Here is a 17,528-nt window from a genome sequence, read left to right as displayed (position 1 = left end):
AAGCTTCATATACAAATTAGTATTTCATACACATCACCACGATCTTTTTTATTTTTGAGAAATAAAAATATTCTAAAATTTTAAAAATTTCAATTATTTTGTCAAAATATTCAATTGTTAAATTAATTTTTAAGATGAATCAAATTAGTATAAAATGAGTTACCACTTATCATAGTTTGTTCTATTTTTCTCTGATTGATTCTTGAATGATGTCTTCTTTTGTTGTTTGTTTACTTACATCAATTTACAACAAATACAATTTCACTTGTTTACTTTGCAGACAAACTTAATTTTTTATGGCAACATTTACAAGATTTTTTTAAAAATTATATATCTAACTATCTTCTTTTTTTTACTTAGTTAGAAGTTACTATTTGCAAAAATAATTTCCTTAAGAAAGTCTGAATTTGTAACGGCGACTTCTTTAAAGATCTTTTTTAATATTTTTTTCTTTCTAAATCTCCTTTTAAAATGACGACTTTCTGAAAATACATAAAAGTCGTATTTTAATGGCGACTTTCCACAGCACATGAAAAACAAAAATCTTTAAAGAAGTCGTCATTGCAAACTTGAACTTCATTAAGGAAGTCGCATTTGTAAATGGCGACTTCTAACTAAGTCAAAAAAATGGACAGTTAAATATATAGTTTTAAAAAAAAAGTATATTGGTAATTTTTGTTTAAAATTGGGTTATTAAAATAAATAAAAACCCACACTTACATGCATTTATTTGCACAAGAGTAAATAAAATACACAAATTGATTCAGGAATTTCTCTTGCAAATGAACCTCCTAAAGCTAAAAAATCCACACAAACTATAGATTATACAATTTTCTGTTACAACCATAAATACATGAACTCTCAAAATGGACAAATCATATCAATGATATGTGCATGAATTCTTCTTGAACTTGATAGGTTTTGATCCAGAAGAGTTGATAACCAAAGGGCAAGTGATTTCCTTATCATGTTTTGTCCTTACAAGTTTCCCCACTACATCACCTCGCGATCGCATTTCGAACTTTAACACAAGTGCTACTTCAACGCTACCCATTTGCGAAACCATTATGCTTGATCCAGCGCCATAAAGAGGAACCTTGTTACCTTTCAAGTTCACTGATACAATTCTGTGACTTTTTCTTGGCTGATAGTGTTTCTTCAACTGCAACAGTTGATCATAAACATGTTACTTGCATTCCAAGGCATTACTTTAATTCATTAATGTAGATGTTAGTACTTGATACATTTTCAATGTCACTATTTTTAATTTTATGTTCCAAGTGAATAATACTCTAGCTAGGTGATTAATTTATTCCCCAATTTTGAATTATTTTAGTCACATTATTATGGAAATAAATTAGGCATGTGTTGAAAGAATGATTCTTACCTCACCAGTTGCAACACTGATATCTGAGAAAACAAGATTGATGGGTGAAGAGTGAACATGAATTCCAAAAAATGTAGCAGGGTTATATATGCTCATGTGCAAAGTACTATTAATTGTCATAATTTTTGTTGGGACTCCTGTGAAGTCTGTACCCTCCCAAGCATATAGATTATGTACAGTCAAACTCTGCATTATTATTTAATAATCAAAATGTCAAAGTCAAGCAGTACAATCTAATTTGTCAAGTATCAAAATATACCCAAAAAAATTAACATCGTTTAGAAACCGAATTCGAAGTTAAGGATAGTTTATAAATATCTAATTTTCTTAATCTATTGAGTCACTTTTTAAAGATAAAATTAGGTGAACTCGCATAAAATCCAAAGCAGATAATACTTAAGAAAAACAGTGCAATCAAAACACCAAGAGAGTTAGAATACATAAATATACAAAAAGATATTTTAATAACATTTATATAAGATAGATATAAGCACATTAAATACACTACCTATTTTTCTTATATTTGTGAAAATAACAAAAGAGACATATAAAAGTATAAAACGGATAGAGGTAGTAATAAGTATAATATAATGCTACTCTGACTTCTAACTAACCAATCTTTAAAGTAATAAGTATAATATAATGCTACTCTGACTTCTAACTAACCAATCTTTAAAGTAACCAACCATATCTCATGTGCTAATACTAACTTGGAATAAAATTGAGTTTCCAGAATAATATAGAAACCTACTGACAAGTTCAGAAAAATATATTAATAACAAATAAACTTGCTATTTGTCAATTTATAGAAACAATACAATTCTTTTTAAGTTGAAAATCCATCTCTACTCTCAAGGACAGAGAGCCTTTTTACTGTTGCACCATCCATCAGCAACAAATAGCAACTACAAAAAATGTATGCATAGTAGTAGCAAATGGAAGAAAACTCATCAAACAGATTCTAGATAAGCATTTATTTAATCTAGATGCCTTCATCAAACAGATGGTCCACAAAGAAAAGTCACTACTATTAAATTAAATGGTTAAAAAAAGAAAGTAAAGTAGAGTTAAGTGAAGTGAAGTGCAGCATAAATTTACTACTTCAAAAAGACTAAGTGTATATTAAAAAAAACACCAAAATCACGGTGAAAAATCACAGCAGATCAAAAGTTACACAGTGAAACTTCAAAAATTCACTATAAGAGAGTTCTAAAATTCAATCAAACACACTTATAATATAAGATAACTTTATTTTAACTTTTCTTATAAAAATAAAAATAGTTTATACATAAACAGTTATATAATAAGTTCTTAATTATGTACAAGCACTTAATCCAAACACACCAAAAAGTAACAAAATTGGTTACCTTGACAGTAATTTCTGCCTTGTAAGGCCTGCTAGCACCCCAAATGATCAAACAAAACACAGTAAAAACAACGACAAAAGTAAAAACAGCAATCAAAGCTTGAAATCGCCTAGCAAAAGGTTTATCATCGAATTCGCGATAAGAGCCTTCTTCAAGAATGACACCACACTCAGGCCAGCCTTTATCATTCCTCTTTCTACCACTTTTCCTGCCTGAAGATGACCTGAAAATCCCCGAAAACCGACTAGCAGACGAGTTTCTGGAGTGACGGCCAAAAGAAGGATGTGAAGGTGACTCCATAGGACTGTTTGATATTGGAGTAGCATGCATGGAAGATGATTTGTCACCATCATGTGAATCTCTTGAAGGACTTTGTACATAGTACACAGGTCTCTTTGGAGATCTTGATGGTGATGATGGTGCTAAACTAGTTATATCAGATTCTGATTTAGCAGAAAGCATAATTACTTTATTTGAAGTTTCAATTCAAGTGTCACCTGATATATATTATATAGTGTATGCAAATGCAATATACAGAACTATTAATTGAATCAGAATAAGAAAAAACTTTCACAATTGATACACATGTACAATCTTGAGAAAAAAAATGAAACAAGTAGTAAGAAATGGAAACAAATTAGATAATGATTTTTGTTTGCACTTTGCAAAGAGAATAAATGCAGAACAGAAGTGCTTAGTGCTTATGCTTTGAATTGAAAAGGGTAGATAAAGTAATATTAAAAGGTTTGGAACCAAACATCACTTACTGGCTGCTGAAAGTGTCGGCAGCTTGTTTTATTATATTTATTGTTCTAAAAATACTTTTTTTTTTTAATTTTAAATAAAATGTAAAGATGTTTATTATTATGTTGTCTTTTTTCTATGTGGGGTACTAACATTTTCAGGGGGAAATAATATACTAGAGGGTTCAATTATAGGAGTTGGTAAAATTACCAAACTAGATTCCATTCAATGTCCTTTTGATATTTTGTCTATCTTGCAAATGTATATATAGTGTGTGTTTTTATTTGTAATGTATTTTTGGTATGTTTTATAATTTACTGGTGACGTATATAGTTCTGTTGGATTGAAGTGGAATGATGATAATGAATGAAAACAACCGAGTTGAACAACATAATTAAACAAACTATATAATCATTATTGTTTGTCTAACCGACAATTTTGTACACTATGTAACATGTTAGTGATGTTTTTTGACTCCCGTGGTAATATAAGATGCAATAAATTTTTTGTTTCCAACATATTCACTCCAAATATGAATACCTCAGTCATAAATTGAATTGAGATTTGATATGTTGTTACTAACAAGTTGTTAGAATTTAGCACATTTTATTATACTCAACTTTTGTTAGTTTAAAGATGTAATGTAATGGGAGATTATACAAGTGGTGCATGGATCTAGCATTAAAATGTGAGGTTATGTAGGTGATTGAGGTTGAATGCCACTTGGGCATAAAAGGGGCACGTACCAGTCTCCTAAGGGAACCACGAGTACTTTTTTTGGCATGACACAACAAAGCAAGGGAATTTTTTGGGGTTTGAAGCAATTGGGCTGCAATGGACTAGGTGGTTAGAAGTGAAAATGGCCCAATTCGAAAATATTAGCAAAAATTTTGTTTTATTATCAGAGCCAGGTTTCGATCCTGGGACCTGTGGGTTATGGGCCCACCACGCTTCCGCTGCGCCACTCTGATTTATTGATATTATTTCACCATTTTTAATATATATTGTACTTGTTATGCTTTCTTCAGGTATGTTACCTTGTTGGGACATTATTCATTCAACATATTAATACTTAATAGCCAGTTTTTAATATAAAAAAATATGTTTTCATTTAAATTTCTTACATGGCATGCCTTGCATCTACTATATAGCACTTTTCTCTTTTTACTTACAAATTATTGTTCTAAGTTTATTACCTTGGATTTTTCTTAGTTCTATTTTGTTTTTTGGGTTGAAATACATATCCCCACATAAGCTGTTACACTGCTTGTGATTTCAATGGTAACTAATATGGGGCAAAAAAACAACTATAGTTCTGCTCCAAATTTCAAATTTGAAGTTTTGTGCAATCAATTAGTTATTGAGCAGATAATCATGAATAATAAAATAATGTTAGGCAACGATCTTTGTTCATATCTTGTTGATATTTCTAACAATTAAAATATCTAAAGAACCATTCATACTAGTAGCAGTCAGGGAATTTGTAAAATGATGTTGTCATAAAATAATTACATAGATAAGCATAGGATATAGTTTTGGAGTTATTCATTCCATATTTAAATTTAGTTTATCTAATTACATAACTAAAAAAAGAATAAAAATAACAGTAAAAAAAAGATTATTTTTAAAAAAGTTATAATAAGGAAACATCCACTTTGGTAGAAAAGGACAGACAACTAATGAACCAAATAATGGTCCATTCTTACCCTATCGTGTCAATGGATTGCAATTAGCTTATGTCCATTCAATAATCACTTACGTTGGCCTAATGGATAAAGGTTGTCTCACACGGGAAAGGACACATGTGAGAGCTAATTATAGAGAAATATAAATTTATATGTAATACGAGTGCGAATGCGATCTAGGTATATTGACAAAAAAATTACTTAAAATTTATATTAATGTAAAATATTTGTAAAAAAGAGTTATTAATCATTCTACAATATTAATCTATAACTATAATAATTAAAATTTTCATAATATATTTTAATCTATATTATAATATCAATAAAAATATCATTAAAAGAATTCAAAATAAATATTTCTTTTATGTAGCAGTTAACATTTTAAAAACATTTTTAGCCATCTTTTAAAAAACAATTTCTAAACTTAGTTTCATCAAAAGACAACTTATTTCAAGAAATTAATATCATCTTGAAGTGAATTATGTACATTGATGTCTGACAAACACGTTTTACTTTTTTTATAATCTTTTCTACGATACATATATCTTTATATGCATCATTAAAGTATTTAAAAATATTCAATAAAACATTTTTTTATAAATAAAATAAATAATTATGATACTATATCTAAAAATATCTACGAAATATCAATATCCAATAAGTATTATGTGTAAATAAATACTAATTTTATTTAATTTAATTATTTATTTCTATCATATCCATTAATTTTATTGTCAGACACCGCAAATCATCCACAAATCATGACAATGACATAACAATAATATGACGGAAATAATGAGAGAGTTGGATGCGTCTATTTATAGAAAATGGCTAACTAATAGAAATAAAATTATTTGTCAAAAAAAATTAGAAAAATGTGCTATATAAGGTTATCATTTAAAATATTTTCAAATCTTAATCCAATAGATCCTCATATCCTCATAATTTAATTTGAGTGATTTCCCCTTAACACTTGGATTGTAATCATGTTGTTTTCCGTGCCATTTTAAAGCCTATCTTCTTTTCCCTTCATTAGTCTTTTATAGGAAATTGATATTATTATATCAATGTATGTATAGAGCTCTTTTAGTTTGAAGGCCTTAGAGATAAGGTTTAACAGCAAATGCAATTTTAGGCAACAAGAAAGAGAAGAAAAGATGTTGGAAGGTAAAGCTATTATAGAAGACACTGACATGCCAGCTAAGATGCAGATTCAAGCCATGGCATATGCTTCTGAAGCTCTTGATCTATATGATGTTGTTGATTGTAAATCCATTGCTGCCCACATTAAAAAGGTTACATTTTTCTCTTTAATCATTTGATTTATTATACACAAAATAACATCATCAACTTGTTCTTTCTAATTTATGAGACATAGATAAATTTATATTAATCACTAATTTAAGAAGTATAAATTATGGTCTAAGTACATATTTTAAAATGATAGATTGATATCCAAATTTTATTTTATTTTTTGAAAAAGTATTATAATGGGGTGATTGGTTTTTTTGACTGATTTGTATTTATTTTTGTTTGAATGGAAGGAGTTTGATGCAAGATATGGTTGTGGATGGCAATGTGTGGTAGGTTCAAGTTTTGGGTGTTTTTTCACTCATTCTAAGGGAACTTTCATATACTTTACTCTTGAGACTCTCAATTTCCTCATCTTCAAAGGAGCTTGAGCTTTTTCTTCATCTTTTCATGTGAATGAAGTTCCACCAAGGGCAGTACTAGAGAAAAATGCAGTTTATTTCCCCTTTTCAGATGGAAAATAGTTTGGAGATTATATTAGCAACAACTCCCCAGTCATTATTAAGTGAATTAGACCCTTGTAATGTTTTGAAGGGTGCTTTGCATTTTTAGTATTCATTTTGATTTTGTGTACATGATGTAAATTTAACTTATTTAGTTCACTATTTCCATAATGAATTGTTCTTCAGTTTTTCTTTTACTGCTTTGAGTATGGTTATCTTATCTGAATGTTGTGGACTGTGGTCCTTGTGGATGTTCTCTGTTCTTTTTCCAACCCCACATTTATCCATACTAACAACAAAAATTAGCTAAATTCCTTAATATTAGTCAAGTTGATTATATAGGACATCATTTTGAACATAATGAATTTGCAGCTGTTTCAAGTAAATCAGAGACAAACAACATTAAAGCCAATTAAAATTGGAATTTAGAAGAAAAACTAATGGATCAAAGGTAAAATAATCCGGACTGGAATCAAATTCATGATATTATTATCTGTATGATGTAAGTGGGGCCAACTTTTTCTTTCCAAGTCCATGATGTGATATCATCGGTACTTTTACTTTTCTTTTTTCATTTATCCTTCCTTTCCCTTTTACAGATATTCTAATTATAGTCCAAGTCTATATCAACTGAAAATGAACCATTATTAGGTTCCATAACTACTTGAAGTGATTCTTCTTGCCACGTAAATGAGGGACTTTACTTGAGTGTAGCCAAGACCCTTTTGACTGTATGCAGTCGCACAATCTCTACTACCCGATTGAAATCGAACGCTTAGATCTTAAGATTTAAGTTTTTGTTTCCAAAAGAGATCTGGTGATTGCATGGAGTGACACTCCATCTAATCTAAATGTGTAAATGAGCTCTACTAGAAAAGAAAATGGAACTGTTGCTGAATTTAAGGCATCAGGTTGCATACAAGAACAACAAAGAAATGTATGCTTTGTTTAAATAAAATTCATTTGTGTTCAACATCACTCTAGAAATGTCTAGAACAGCATAAATTGTGTAGTTGACATTGACAATTATTATTCGATACATATAAAACTAAATAAATGAAATCACAAAACAGGAGTCAAAAGTGGCTTGCCAAGAAAATGGGCCTCTAAGTTTGCAACCACAAGGTCAGCCATGTCATTGCAAGTTTCCACGGTGTCACTCCCCACATGAGGAGTAAGCACAACATTCTCAAGGCCCAATAACTCCTCAGGCACATTGGGCTCATTCTCAAACACATCAAGGCCCGCCCCACCCAATCGTCCTTCAACCAATGCAGACACAAGTTCAGGCTCATCAATGTGCTTTCCACGCCCAATGTTGACAATAACCCCTTCTGGGCCCAATGCATCGATAACATTACGATTCACAATGTGATAGGTTTGTTCATTAAGGGAACAAGCTACAATAAGTACTTGAGAGTTAGCAGCCAAATCAAGAATGTTAGGGTAATACTTGTAAGGTCCTGCCTCTGGTTTTTCTGATCTTGAGTGGTAACTAATTGGGCACCCAAATGCTGCAGCTCTCTTTGCTATTGCTGAACCAATCCTTCCCAAACCAACAATTCCAACTGCTTTACCACTAAACTGAAATATAGTACTGTTTAAATTAATCATCATCAATTATATTTTAAAAATTAGGTTAAATGTGTTTTTGAGATTGAAAAGAAAAGGTGACCTTAGTAGTTAGTGGGTAATCAGAAGTCCACATGGCAGTTTTAACAAAACGATCGCTTTGAGGAATCTTCCTAAACACAGCCAAAGCAAGAGCAATGGCTTGATCGGCGACGTCGTCGGTTAACACGTCCGGCGTATTACTCACTCGAATTCCTTTCTCTTTGCATTTTTTGAGATCAATGTGGTCCAATCCAACGCTGTAAGTTGAAACAATCTCAAGATTGGGAAAGGAGTCGATTGTGTTAACGTCGGCTCCGAGTTTGGTGTTTACAACCAATGCACGAATTGAATTGGCGTGAGTTTTTGAGAAAGCTTGGAATGAAGGATAGTTCCAGAGTTTGAAAAGTTTGAAACGGCTTGCTAGTTTTTCTTCGAGCTCGCCGTGCATTTCGCATGTCATTAGAACGCCAATTGATTCCATTGTCAAACTTCAAAATGGCAATTAATCAACTCAACAAATACTACAAACTCTGCTAAATGCTAATTATCTTTTTATACTAAAAAGGAATTATATTATTTGGTAACTTAACTTTTAATTCTCATATTCAAACTTTAAATCTTGCTCTTGATATACAAGATATTTATTAGTGTAGAATTTAAATTTTGTCTCATTAATTAAAAATAATTATAAATAAAATAAATATTTATACTTATTATTATTAAGTATATATGTAATTTCGTTATATTACATTTAACATCATAAATAAAATAAATGATTAAAAATAATATATAAAAGAAATGTTTTTTTTCTTACTTATTCGTTTTTCACGTTTCCTTTTTCCCTCTTTTTCTCTTTTCTTACTTACTTATTCGTTTTTTTCTCCATGTTTCAAGTTTCCTCTCTGCTTCCCTACAACCCCCTCTGTTTATTTATTTATTTTTTGTTTTTAATCTAATAAAGTTATTATCTTTATCATCTGAAGACTCAATAAAAAAGATCACTCACTCATTTCCTTAATTATATGAAATTATTTAATTTTTGGCTATAAAACAATAAAAATGCCACTTATTTCTTTAATTATATAAGATTGTTTAATTTTTGCTATAAAACAATAAAAAATCCATAATTCAATTTTATCTTATGGACACCTAAATTCATGTCTATAAATTGAGAACGAAAATAAAAAAAGATATAATTTTTTTTTTACTATTGAAGATAAAAAAACACAAAAATGAGAAAGGACAACATATTAAAAGAAGAAAATACAAAATACAAAGCATTCTAAATCTCTTTAATATTAATATATATATATATATATATATATATAAGTACATCTCTTTAATATTAATATATATATATATATATATATATATATTAATATAATTTCTTTGTACTACTACTGTGTATATATACAAATAAAAAATCATGTTCATAATTTTGTATTGTGTATTTTTATTTTATTTTTCTATCTTCAATATTAAAGACTATAAACTTAAAACAAATGAATAAGATTGAAAATATTATAGAAAAATTAACAATAAATCAAAAGTGAAGCAAACAAAAAGTCAAACGAACCAAATAGAGAAGTTGAGACTTAAATTGTAGTTATCATCGGAACTATGAACCACCGTTGACCGCCACACAATTAGGCATGGCAACGGAGCAGGGCGGGGGTTGACTTCGCCTCCTCCACACCTACATCCGACTAATCAGGGAAAACTTTCACCCGCCCCCATTTCATAACGGGTGTAATATTTAGGGACTCATCCCCGCCCGCAACGTGGCTTGGGTTTTCTGCACCTGCACCCACTCATATATATAAAATTATAAATTTAAAAATCATATTTATTATAATAAAATAATTATTATTAAATAATAATAAAATTAAAAAATATTTTCTATAGAGATAAAATTATAATTTTTAATATTTAAAAAATGTTAAATATATATATATATATATATAATTTAAAATTGTAATAATATTATTTGTGGGGCAGGTTTGGATGCGGGGGCTGGGTGGATATCACCACCCCAAACCCGTCTCTGGCCCCGAAGATTAAGATTAGGAAAAATCCACACTCGCATCCAATTAAAGCGAATTTTCTCCGCCCAAATCAAGCGGGTTCAGATGGATATCCACGGGTGCAGATTTTATTGGCATTCCTATACACATCCACACTTCTTTATTTCCTTAACTTTTTCTCTTTCTTCTTTTTTTTTTTTTTTTTTTATTCCCTTTTTTTATGTATATCAATTTTTTTTACAAAAAAAGAAGTTTTGATTCCAAGTCTAACTTCTTTTGTTTATTTAATTATATTGTTCATTTTTTTTATTCTTTTTGATAGGTTTACTATTTTTTTTTTGACTAAAATTTATTTTTTAAATTAAATTTTATTTTACTTTTTTAAAATTAGATGTTTAGCTTTTTTTAACTTCTCTTAAAAACAAGACAAAAATATTAACAATAAAATATTAAAATTGATTGAGATGAGATATCTTATTAATATTAGATATTTATAACATCTAAGTTTTGACAGTTTGACGATCTTAAATTCCAAATTAATAATAACCTTTTATAAATTGATTAAGATATGACATCTTATCAGTCCTAAGTTCTATCTAAGTTGTGACAACTATGTGATCTTAAACATTTTCAACTAAATTCAAACAAACAACCAAACATACTCGTCATAATCAAACTAGGGGTCTTTTTCCTTCATCAAATCAATAATTTTTTTAACCAAATTCAAATTTTCGCAAACAAAGTATATTCCTTTAAAAGCAATAAATACATCTGCATTTTCTATCCAAGAACTACAAAGTTTTTATTTCTCCATTGCACCGGAAGATACGTAGGAGCAAAATCACACTCTTATCAAACACATTAATAAAAATTTATTTTCCTATCTTTCTTAAACACGCATTTATTTTAAAATCACATTAAAAAACAATTGACATTCAAATTTAATAATAAGGAGAAATGAATATATTTAAGTTAATATTAATTTTGCACAATTAACTATAGTTAACCGTATTTTAACGGATGTTGTAGGGTGCTAATACCTTTTCTACACATAATCGACTCCCGAATTCAAAATTTTGTTTCAAATAACTTTTTTTTTTCTTTCTATTTTTAAGGGTTTTCTCATATTTTCCCTATTTTAAAATAAATTTTGGTGGCGGTTCTATTAAATTCGAGAAACGCTCGAAATTTTATGCCGCAATTATAAATAAAAAATATCGAAAATAATAATTTTATTTTAGATAAATTAATTCAAAATTTAAAATAATTAAATATAAAAAATGTTTAGCATTAAATTGTTGAGACAAAATCCCAAATTAATATTTTGATGATAATTAAACAAAATGTTAATTAAGACTTCTAATTATGATTCTAAGTATTTTGAATTTAACATGTGTATTTGAGTGTGTTAAAATAAGATAAGTACCAGATATTACAAAACAAATCTTATTAAAATAAAGGAAGCTAAATCAGTGAAACGAAGAACATTCTTGACAGATTTATGGAAAACGAAGAACGTTCTCCATATCTGCAGATTAACAAGAATGATCAGATTCCTATATAAAAGATTAGATCAAGGAATTATAATTCATTTCATATCTTCATCAGAAATATACAAGGATAAATCTAAACAATAATTACTCAAGAATTTGAAGGCAAAACACTTTGCTTCACAAAATACATACAGCAAGATCATTCTCTAAGTTAAGCAAATGCAAGTTCAAACTGACAGGCTGGAAATAACACTACTGTTGTACTTTCAAACAGACATGCACACGTGATTCAAGGCATGAGATCACTTCAGACAACTGTCAAGATCAAAACATAAGTCAACTCATCTCAAGATAAATTTGAATATCGTCATTGGTTCACAAGAACATTCCTGTTTTCAGCAAGAACATTCTTGCTTTATGACTGGTTTTATCCATTACTTACTCATGACAGCTGGACTCCAAATGAGCTGTCATAAGTTCTTTTGAAGCCTACAAATAAAGCATCACGATGAAAAACATATCAAAGCTCAAAGTGTCAAGCAAAACATCACTAATTCAATCATACTCGAATCCTCTTGAGCTTCTCAATCATTCTAAGTTTCAGTTTTGTTCTTAGTGTGATATTAGAATCAATACTCACTGAGTTCTAAAATCTAGAATCTATTCTCAAACATGAGTTGAGCATACCCAGATTCTAACAATCTCAAAAATCATTAATTTGCAACTCAAGGCTATATTGTTGACATAGCTTGAGTAGTTTGTAAAAATCATTTTATGATTTAAAATGTAGCTTGTTAAATCCTTTCTGAAATAATGTAAGGTAACCTGTGGAAAACATTTATAGGTAGAAAAGTAGAACTTTTTAATAGATCAAGATTGATCTGTGAAAGTTGTGTGAAAATCAAGAACGTTCTTGCTTTGAGCACTTCGTGGAAAATCTTACAATTGCGATGACTTGACGTAACCCGTGTTGAATGAACTAAGATATATCATTGTGTGATCTATCTTTCCTTATCTCTATTTACTTTTTATCTTATAATGAGTTTTTATATTGATAAGTTAATATTGTTGTTTTCTTTCAACTAACCAAGAATGTTCTTCGTTTGTAACCAAAATCAATCTTGAGTTAAACATTTTTATTTTTAATAGAAATTTTTTAAAAAGGACAATTATAATTCAAATTCTCTTTCTTATAATTGACATTGTTACTTCATAAATTATTGTATGTCAACGATAAGGATCACCTATTTTATTTTTTTACTTAAAATGAAACTAAACAATTAAGTTAAAAAATTATATGATTTTTTCAAGTTATTATTATAATTTTAAATCAAATTCAAATATGATATGTAAATATTTCAATCAAATGTACTTACTTTAAATTTATGAGACATTTTTTTGGAATAAAAATATTAAAACTTTGGAAGGAGAAATCCATTAACTAACATTCATTTTCCAAAAGAGAACAATGTATATCTATATATATTTGTATATCTAATAATACCTTATCTTTAAAATATTTGCTTTCAATAATTTACATTGAAGAAGAATGATAATTATGGCTAGTGTAATAAGACGATGTAAGAGGAAAATACATTGATTTAATACACTAGTTTATCTTTAAGGATATATTACTTTCAAATGAAAAATTATACATTGAACTTTATTTTTTATATTAAATAAACCGAACTTAAACTTTTTCTTATTAAACAAGTTGAACTTAATTTTGTTTTATTAAATACATTGAACTTAATTATTTATGGAGTACTGTTGCTATTAGTATTTGTTTTCTTTACTAAAGTTATTGCAATTTTTATTAGTGGTGCGATTATTATTATTATTTTTCATTAGTTTTATTATATATCATCGTTAATCTTGCCAGCCATGTACGAGTAATTTATTAGTGGTGAGATTTTCTTTTTCTCGAAATGTAGAGAAATATTTTTTTTTAACTTCTCATTTACTTGCTTCGAATGAACTTAACATTAAAGCTATGAGACAGATAATACTTTTCAACGTTTGAAGATAAATAATCGCCTCCAAATGCAACGGGAGAATAAACATTGCTATCCACTACTCATTTGCAATTCTCTGAAAGGTAGCAATACATTTAAAAATGACTTAAATAATCAAATTATTAGCGTGGCCTATGTTTTTTTTTTAAGGTCGTCTGTGAAGAATTTTCAAAATATATTTAAAATTATCTAATATCTATATTAATGTAGTAAAATTAAATAATTTAATGTATCATTTAAGTGGTTACAATATTTGGATTTAATTTAAACAAATATATCTTTTTAATTATCAAATGTTACAATCTTTCTCAAAAGTTGTTTTCTTTCACCAATTGGTATGAGTTCAAGACAAAATCTCTATAAATAGAGATACTTTAGAGACATAAATAACACAAGACAAAATTCATGTTACATGAGTCAAGATTCTGTCAAAAATATTTACGAGTCAATTTCTTCTCTCTCTAGTGCACGAGAGTAAATTAAAGAACTTTATTGTGTAAACTATCATCATTAGATAAACTTGACGTAAATGTGCAATTCACTTCAATTATTACAAAGTATCTTGAATGGGGTTTACCGGTTAACTCGTTTGCATCCAATATATATAGATTGGTCGGAGCAAATCGAACATAAATCTTAATGTGATACACATGCTTTGGAATTTATTTGTGCAACCTTCATCATCGTCATTTTCTTATTCAAACAGTATACTCCCAACAAAAAATCCATTAAAATTTGGACCGAAACAAAAGGGAGGAGAGAGCAAGATTATGTTACTTTAGTTGATTTTATGGAGGAGAAGTAAGAAAATCAAAATCATTTATAACTTGTAATTCAATATTAGATCCCCTCCCAAAAGTATGGCCCGGGGATTTGAAGAACAAAAAATAATCGTTTATAATTTTGACTTAAACATTTTTTATTTAATGTAACTTTAAACATTACAATTCTTAAAAAATAAAAAACTAAACATTACAAGGATAAAAAAGTAAATTTACACTTCCCCTTTACTAAACGTATTTACAAGACAACAACATAAAATAAAAAAAAACTTTAGCAACTAGTAAGATTTTGGACATGACAAGTAGTAAACCAAATGGCAATTTGAATTGAAATAGAATAATGATTGAGGCATCGAAACCGTCCAATGATATGAATTCGTAATTGGCTAGGCGTGCATGTCTGTCTTCCCTGGTCTTTAGCTATCTTTGACCTTTAATTAGAACCTCAACTATTGACCAATAATAATAAAAAATAAATAAAAAATTTGTTTCTCTCACTCTTAAACTCAACAATGTTTTAGTAATTTCTTATACAACATGCACCCCACGTTCAGAAAAACCATCAAAACGAATCACATCCACTCTTTTTGTCAAACTAAAAAAAAAACAACTACAATTTCATTTGTTACTATACTTTTGCTTTCTGACCTGCAATACCATTTTCTCTCCTTAGAGAGAGTTGGACACCCCATGTTTTGTTCTTCCTTGTTCATCCATTGAAATTTGAGTTTTCCTAGGAAAACAAATAAACAACATTGAAAATGGTTCGAGCAGGGGAACAAGACCCAGAAACATGCAGGTCCAAACTGTTTAATTTCAGAGGGATGTTTGACAACAATGCAGGGAGGCATACTAAGAGTTTGAGCGTTGATACAAGCATTTTGGATCTTAATCAACCTAATGAGGATGGTCCAGCTTCATCAAGAAGTCAAGGATCAAAACCTCTTAGTGATTCAGATAAGAATGTTCCTAAGGCAAGGGTCGTTAGCAAGGAGGAAATTGCAGCTAAGGAAGCCAGAGACAAACTATTGCAAGGTTCAACCAACATTTTCTAATATAATTCCAATTTTAATCATTTTTTTTTTATTAATAATAAATTTTGATATTCATGATTTGTTTTATTATAATTCAGAGATGGAACAAATGAAGGAGAGATTTGCAAAACTTCTATTGGGTGAAGATATGTCAGGTGGAGGAAAAGGTGTTTCTTCTGCTTTGGCACTGTCAAATGCATTCACAAACCTTGCAGGTAGATTACACCTTCTTGCTTGATTTGCAAGGAACAAATATTTGTAACAATAATTTCAGTTTTAGATAATGTTTTGTATCATAATGTTCTATTATTTCATTTTCTCATTCTCTTTTTTCTCATTGAGAATTCAGCTTCTATTTTTGGTGAACAAAAGCGCCTTGAACCAATGCCAGCAGAAAGGAAAGCAAGATGGAGAAAAGAAATTGATTTGCTTCTATCGGTCACGGATTACGTCGTTGAAATGGTTCCTTCCCAACAAAAATCTAAAGATGGTACACAAATGGAGGTAATCCTTTACCTTTCTATCACTTTTTACCAGATACTTGTATTACAAAATTCGCTGATAGATTAAAAGTTTTACATTAATATATATTCATTTAACTATATCTATCTATCAATGTTACGTAGCCTCGTCATTGTTATATGATTGAACCTTAATTTTGTATGAATAGATTATGACGACGCGACAACGAACAGATCTGCACATGAATATCCCAGCCTTACGAAAGCTTGATGCAATGCTTTTTGTAAGTTTACTAACTTTGCCTACACATTTGTAATCAACCACCTGAGTTAGATATGATTATTGTTTTTCTACAGGTTTTGAATTGTTTATTGTTTTTCTACAGGAATGTCTAGATAACTTCAAAGATCAAAATGAGTTCTATTATGTAGCAAAAGATGCAGATGATTCAGATAACAAAGACAAGCCAAAGACAACCAATGATGATAAATGGTGGTTACCTACACCCAAGGTTCCAGCAGAAGGTCTATCTGAAGCAGCTAGAAAATTTTTACAGTATCAGAAAGATTGTGTCAATCAAGTGCTTAAAGCAGCCATGGCAATAAACGCTCAAGTTTTATCAGAAATGGAGATCCCTGAAAACTATATTGAATCCCTTCCCAAGGTGATACAAAAAAACAACTAGAAACTATTTGCTTAAAAGTATTCCCACATAATCTTTTTCTACACTGTTAGTGTAACAAGTTTTACACTGTTAATGTTAATCACAATCAATCATACATGTGACTTTAGAATTAGTAATGATTAAAGTCAAACATTTATAGTGTTATGATGATGGTAGTATAACATATGAATTAAATCATTTAAAATTTTCTTTTTCTTTTGTTTTTCAGAATGGAAGAGCAAGTCTAGGAGATTCTGCCTACAGGAGCATTACACTTGAATTTTTTGATCCTGACCAGTTCCTATCAACCGTGGACTTGTCATCAGAGCATAAAATCCTAGATCTCAAGAATAGAATTGAAGCATCAATAATTATTTGGAAGCGGAAAATGAACCAAAAAGATAGCAAATCCACTTGGGGTTCTGCTGTGAGTTTAGAAAAAAGAGAGCTCTTTGAAGAGAGAGCAGAAACCATCTTAATTCTATTAAAGCATCGCTTCCCCG

General features: G+C 29.3%; 4 protein-coding genes and 1 non-coding gene across 5 annotated transcripts in view; 2 read left to right on the top strand and 3 right to left on the bottom strand.

Moving 5' to 3' along the window:
* Positions 1-699: 699 nt before the first annotated feature.
* On the bottom strand, positions 700-3,523 carry LOC101509865 (uncharacterized). Its single transcript, XM_004486685.4, has 3 exons — positions 2,755-3,523; positions 1,388-1,573; positions 700-1,162 (listed from the first exon to the last, which is right to left on the bottom strand). Exons 1-3 carry the CDS (start codon positions 3,214-3,216, stop codon positions 881-883), a joined length of 930 nt encoding a protein of 309 aa, XP_004486742.1. The 5' UTR covers positions 3,217-3,523; the 3' UTR covers positions 700-880.
* An 874-nt stretch (positions 3,524-4,397) lies between these two features.
* Positions 4,398-4,469, bottom strand: TRNAM-CAU (transfer RNA methionine (anticodon CAU)). The gene has a single exon. It is a non-coding gene; the product is annotated as a tRNA-Met (tRNA).
* Positions 4,470-6,036: 1,567 nt separating this feature from the next.
* LOC101510184 (uncharacterized) lies at positions 6,037-7,134 on the top strand. The gene is made up of 2 exons (XM_004486686.4): positions 6,037-6,478; positions 6,728-7,134. Exons 1-2 carry the CDS (start codon positions 6,341-6,343, stop codon positions 6,863-6,865), a joined length of 276 nt encoding a protein of 91 aa, XP_004486743.1. The 5' UTR covers positions 6,037-6,340; the 3' UTR covers positions 6,866-7,134.
* A 729-nt stretch (positions 7,135-7,863) lies between these two features.
* On the bottom strand, positions 7,864-9,061 carry LOC101510512 (glyoxylate/hydroxypyruvate/pyruvate reductase 2KGR). The gene is made up of 2 exons (XM_004486687.4): positions 8,613-9,061; positions 7,864-8,521 (listed from the first exon to the last, which is right to left on the bottom strand). Exons 1-2 carry the CDS (start codon positions 9,030-9,032, stop codon positions 8,000-8,002), a joined length of 942 nt encoding a protein of 313 aa, XP_004486744.1. The 5' UTR covers positions 9,033-9,061; the 3' UTR covers positions 7,864-7,999.
* A 6,267-nt stretch (positions 9,062-15,328) lies between these two features.
* Positions 15,329-17,528, top strand: part of LOC101511162 (rop guanine nucleotide exchange factor 12) — a 4,196-nt gene continuing 1,996 nt past the window's right edge. The window contains exons 1-6 of the mRNA XM_073367270.1: positions 15,329-15,900; positions 15,998-16,114; positions 16,249-16,403; positions 16,570-16,644; positions 16,747-17,025; positions 17,255-17,526. Of these exons, the coding sequence (XP_073223371.1) occupies positions 15,627-15,900; positions 15,998-16,114; positions 16,249-16,403; positions 16,570-16,644; positions 16,747-17,025; positions 17,255-17,526 (1,172 nt within the window). The 5' untranslated portion in view covers positions 15,329-15,626. The remainder of the gene's footprint in view (positions 15,901-15,997; positions 16,115-16,248; positions 16,404-16,569; positions 16,645-16,746; positions 17,026-17,254; positions 17,527-17,528) is intronic.

This window comes from Cicer arietinum, chromosome 1, assembly GCF_000331145.2.
Source record: "Cicer arietinum cultivar CDC Frontier isolate Library 1 chromosome 1, Cicar.CDCFrontier_v2.0, whole genome shotgun sequence".
NCBI lineage: Eukaryota > Viridiplantae > Streptophyta > Magnoliopsida > Fabales > Fabaceae > Cicer > Cicer arietinum.
Note: the sequence above shows the minus strand (reverse complement) of the source record. Positions and strands in the feature narration are given on the sequence as shown.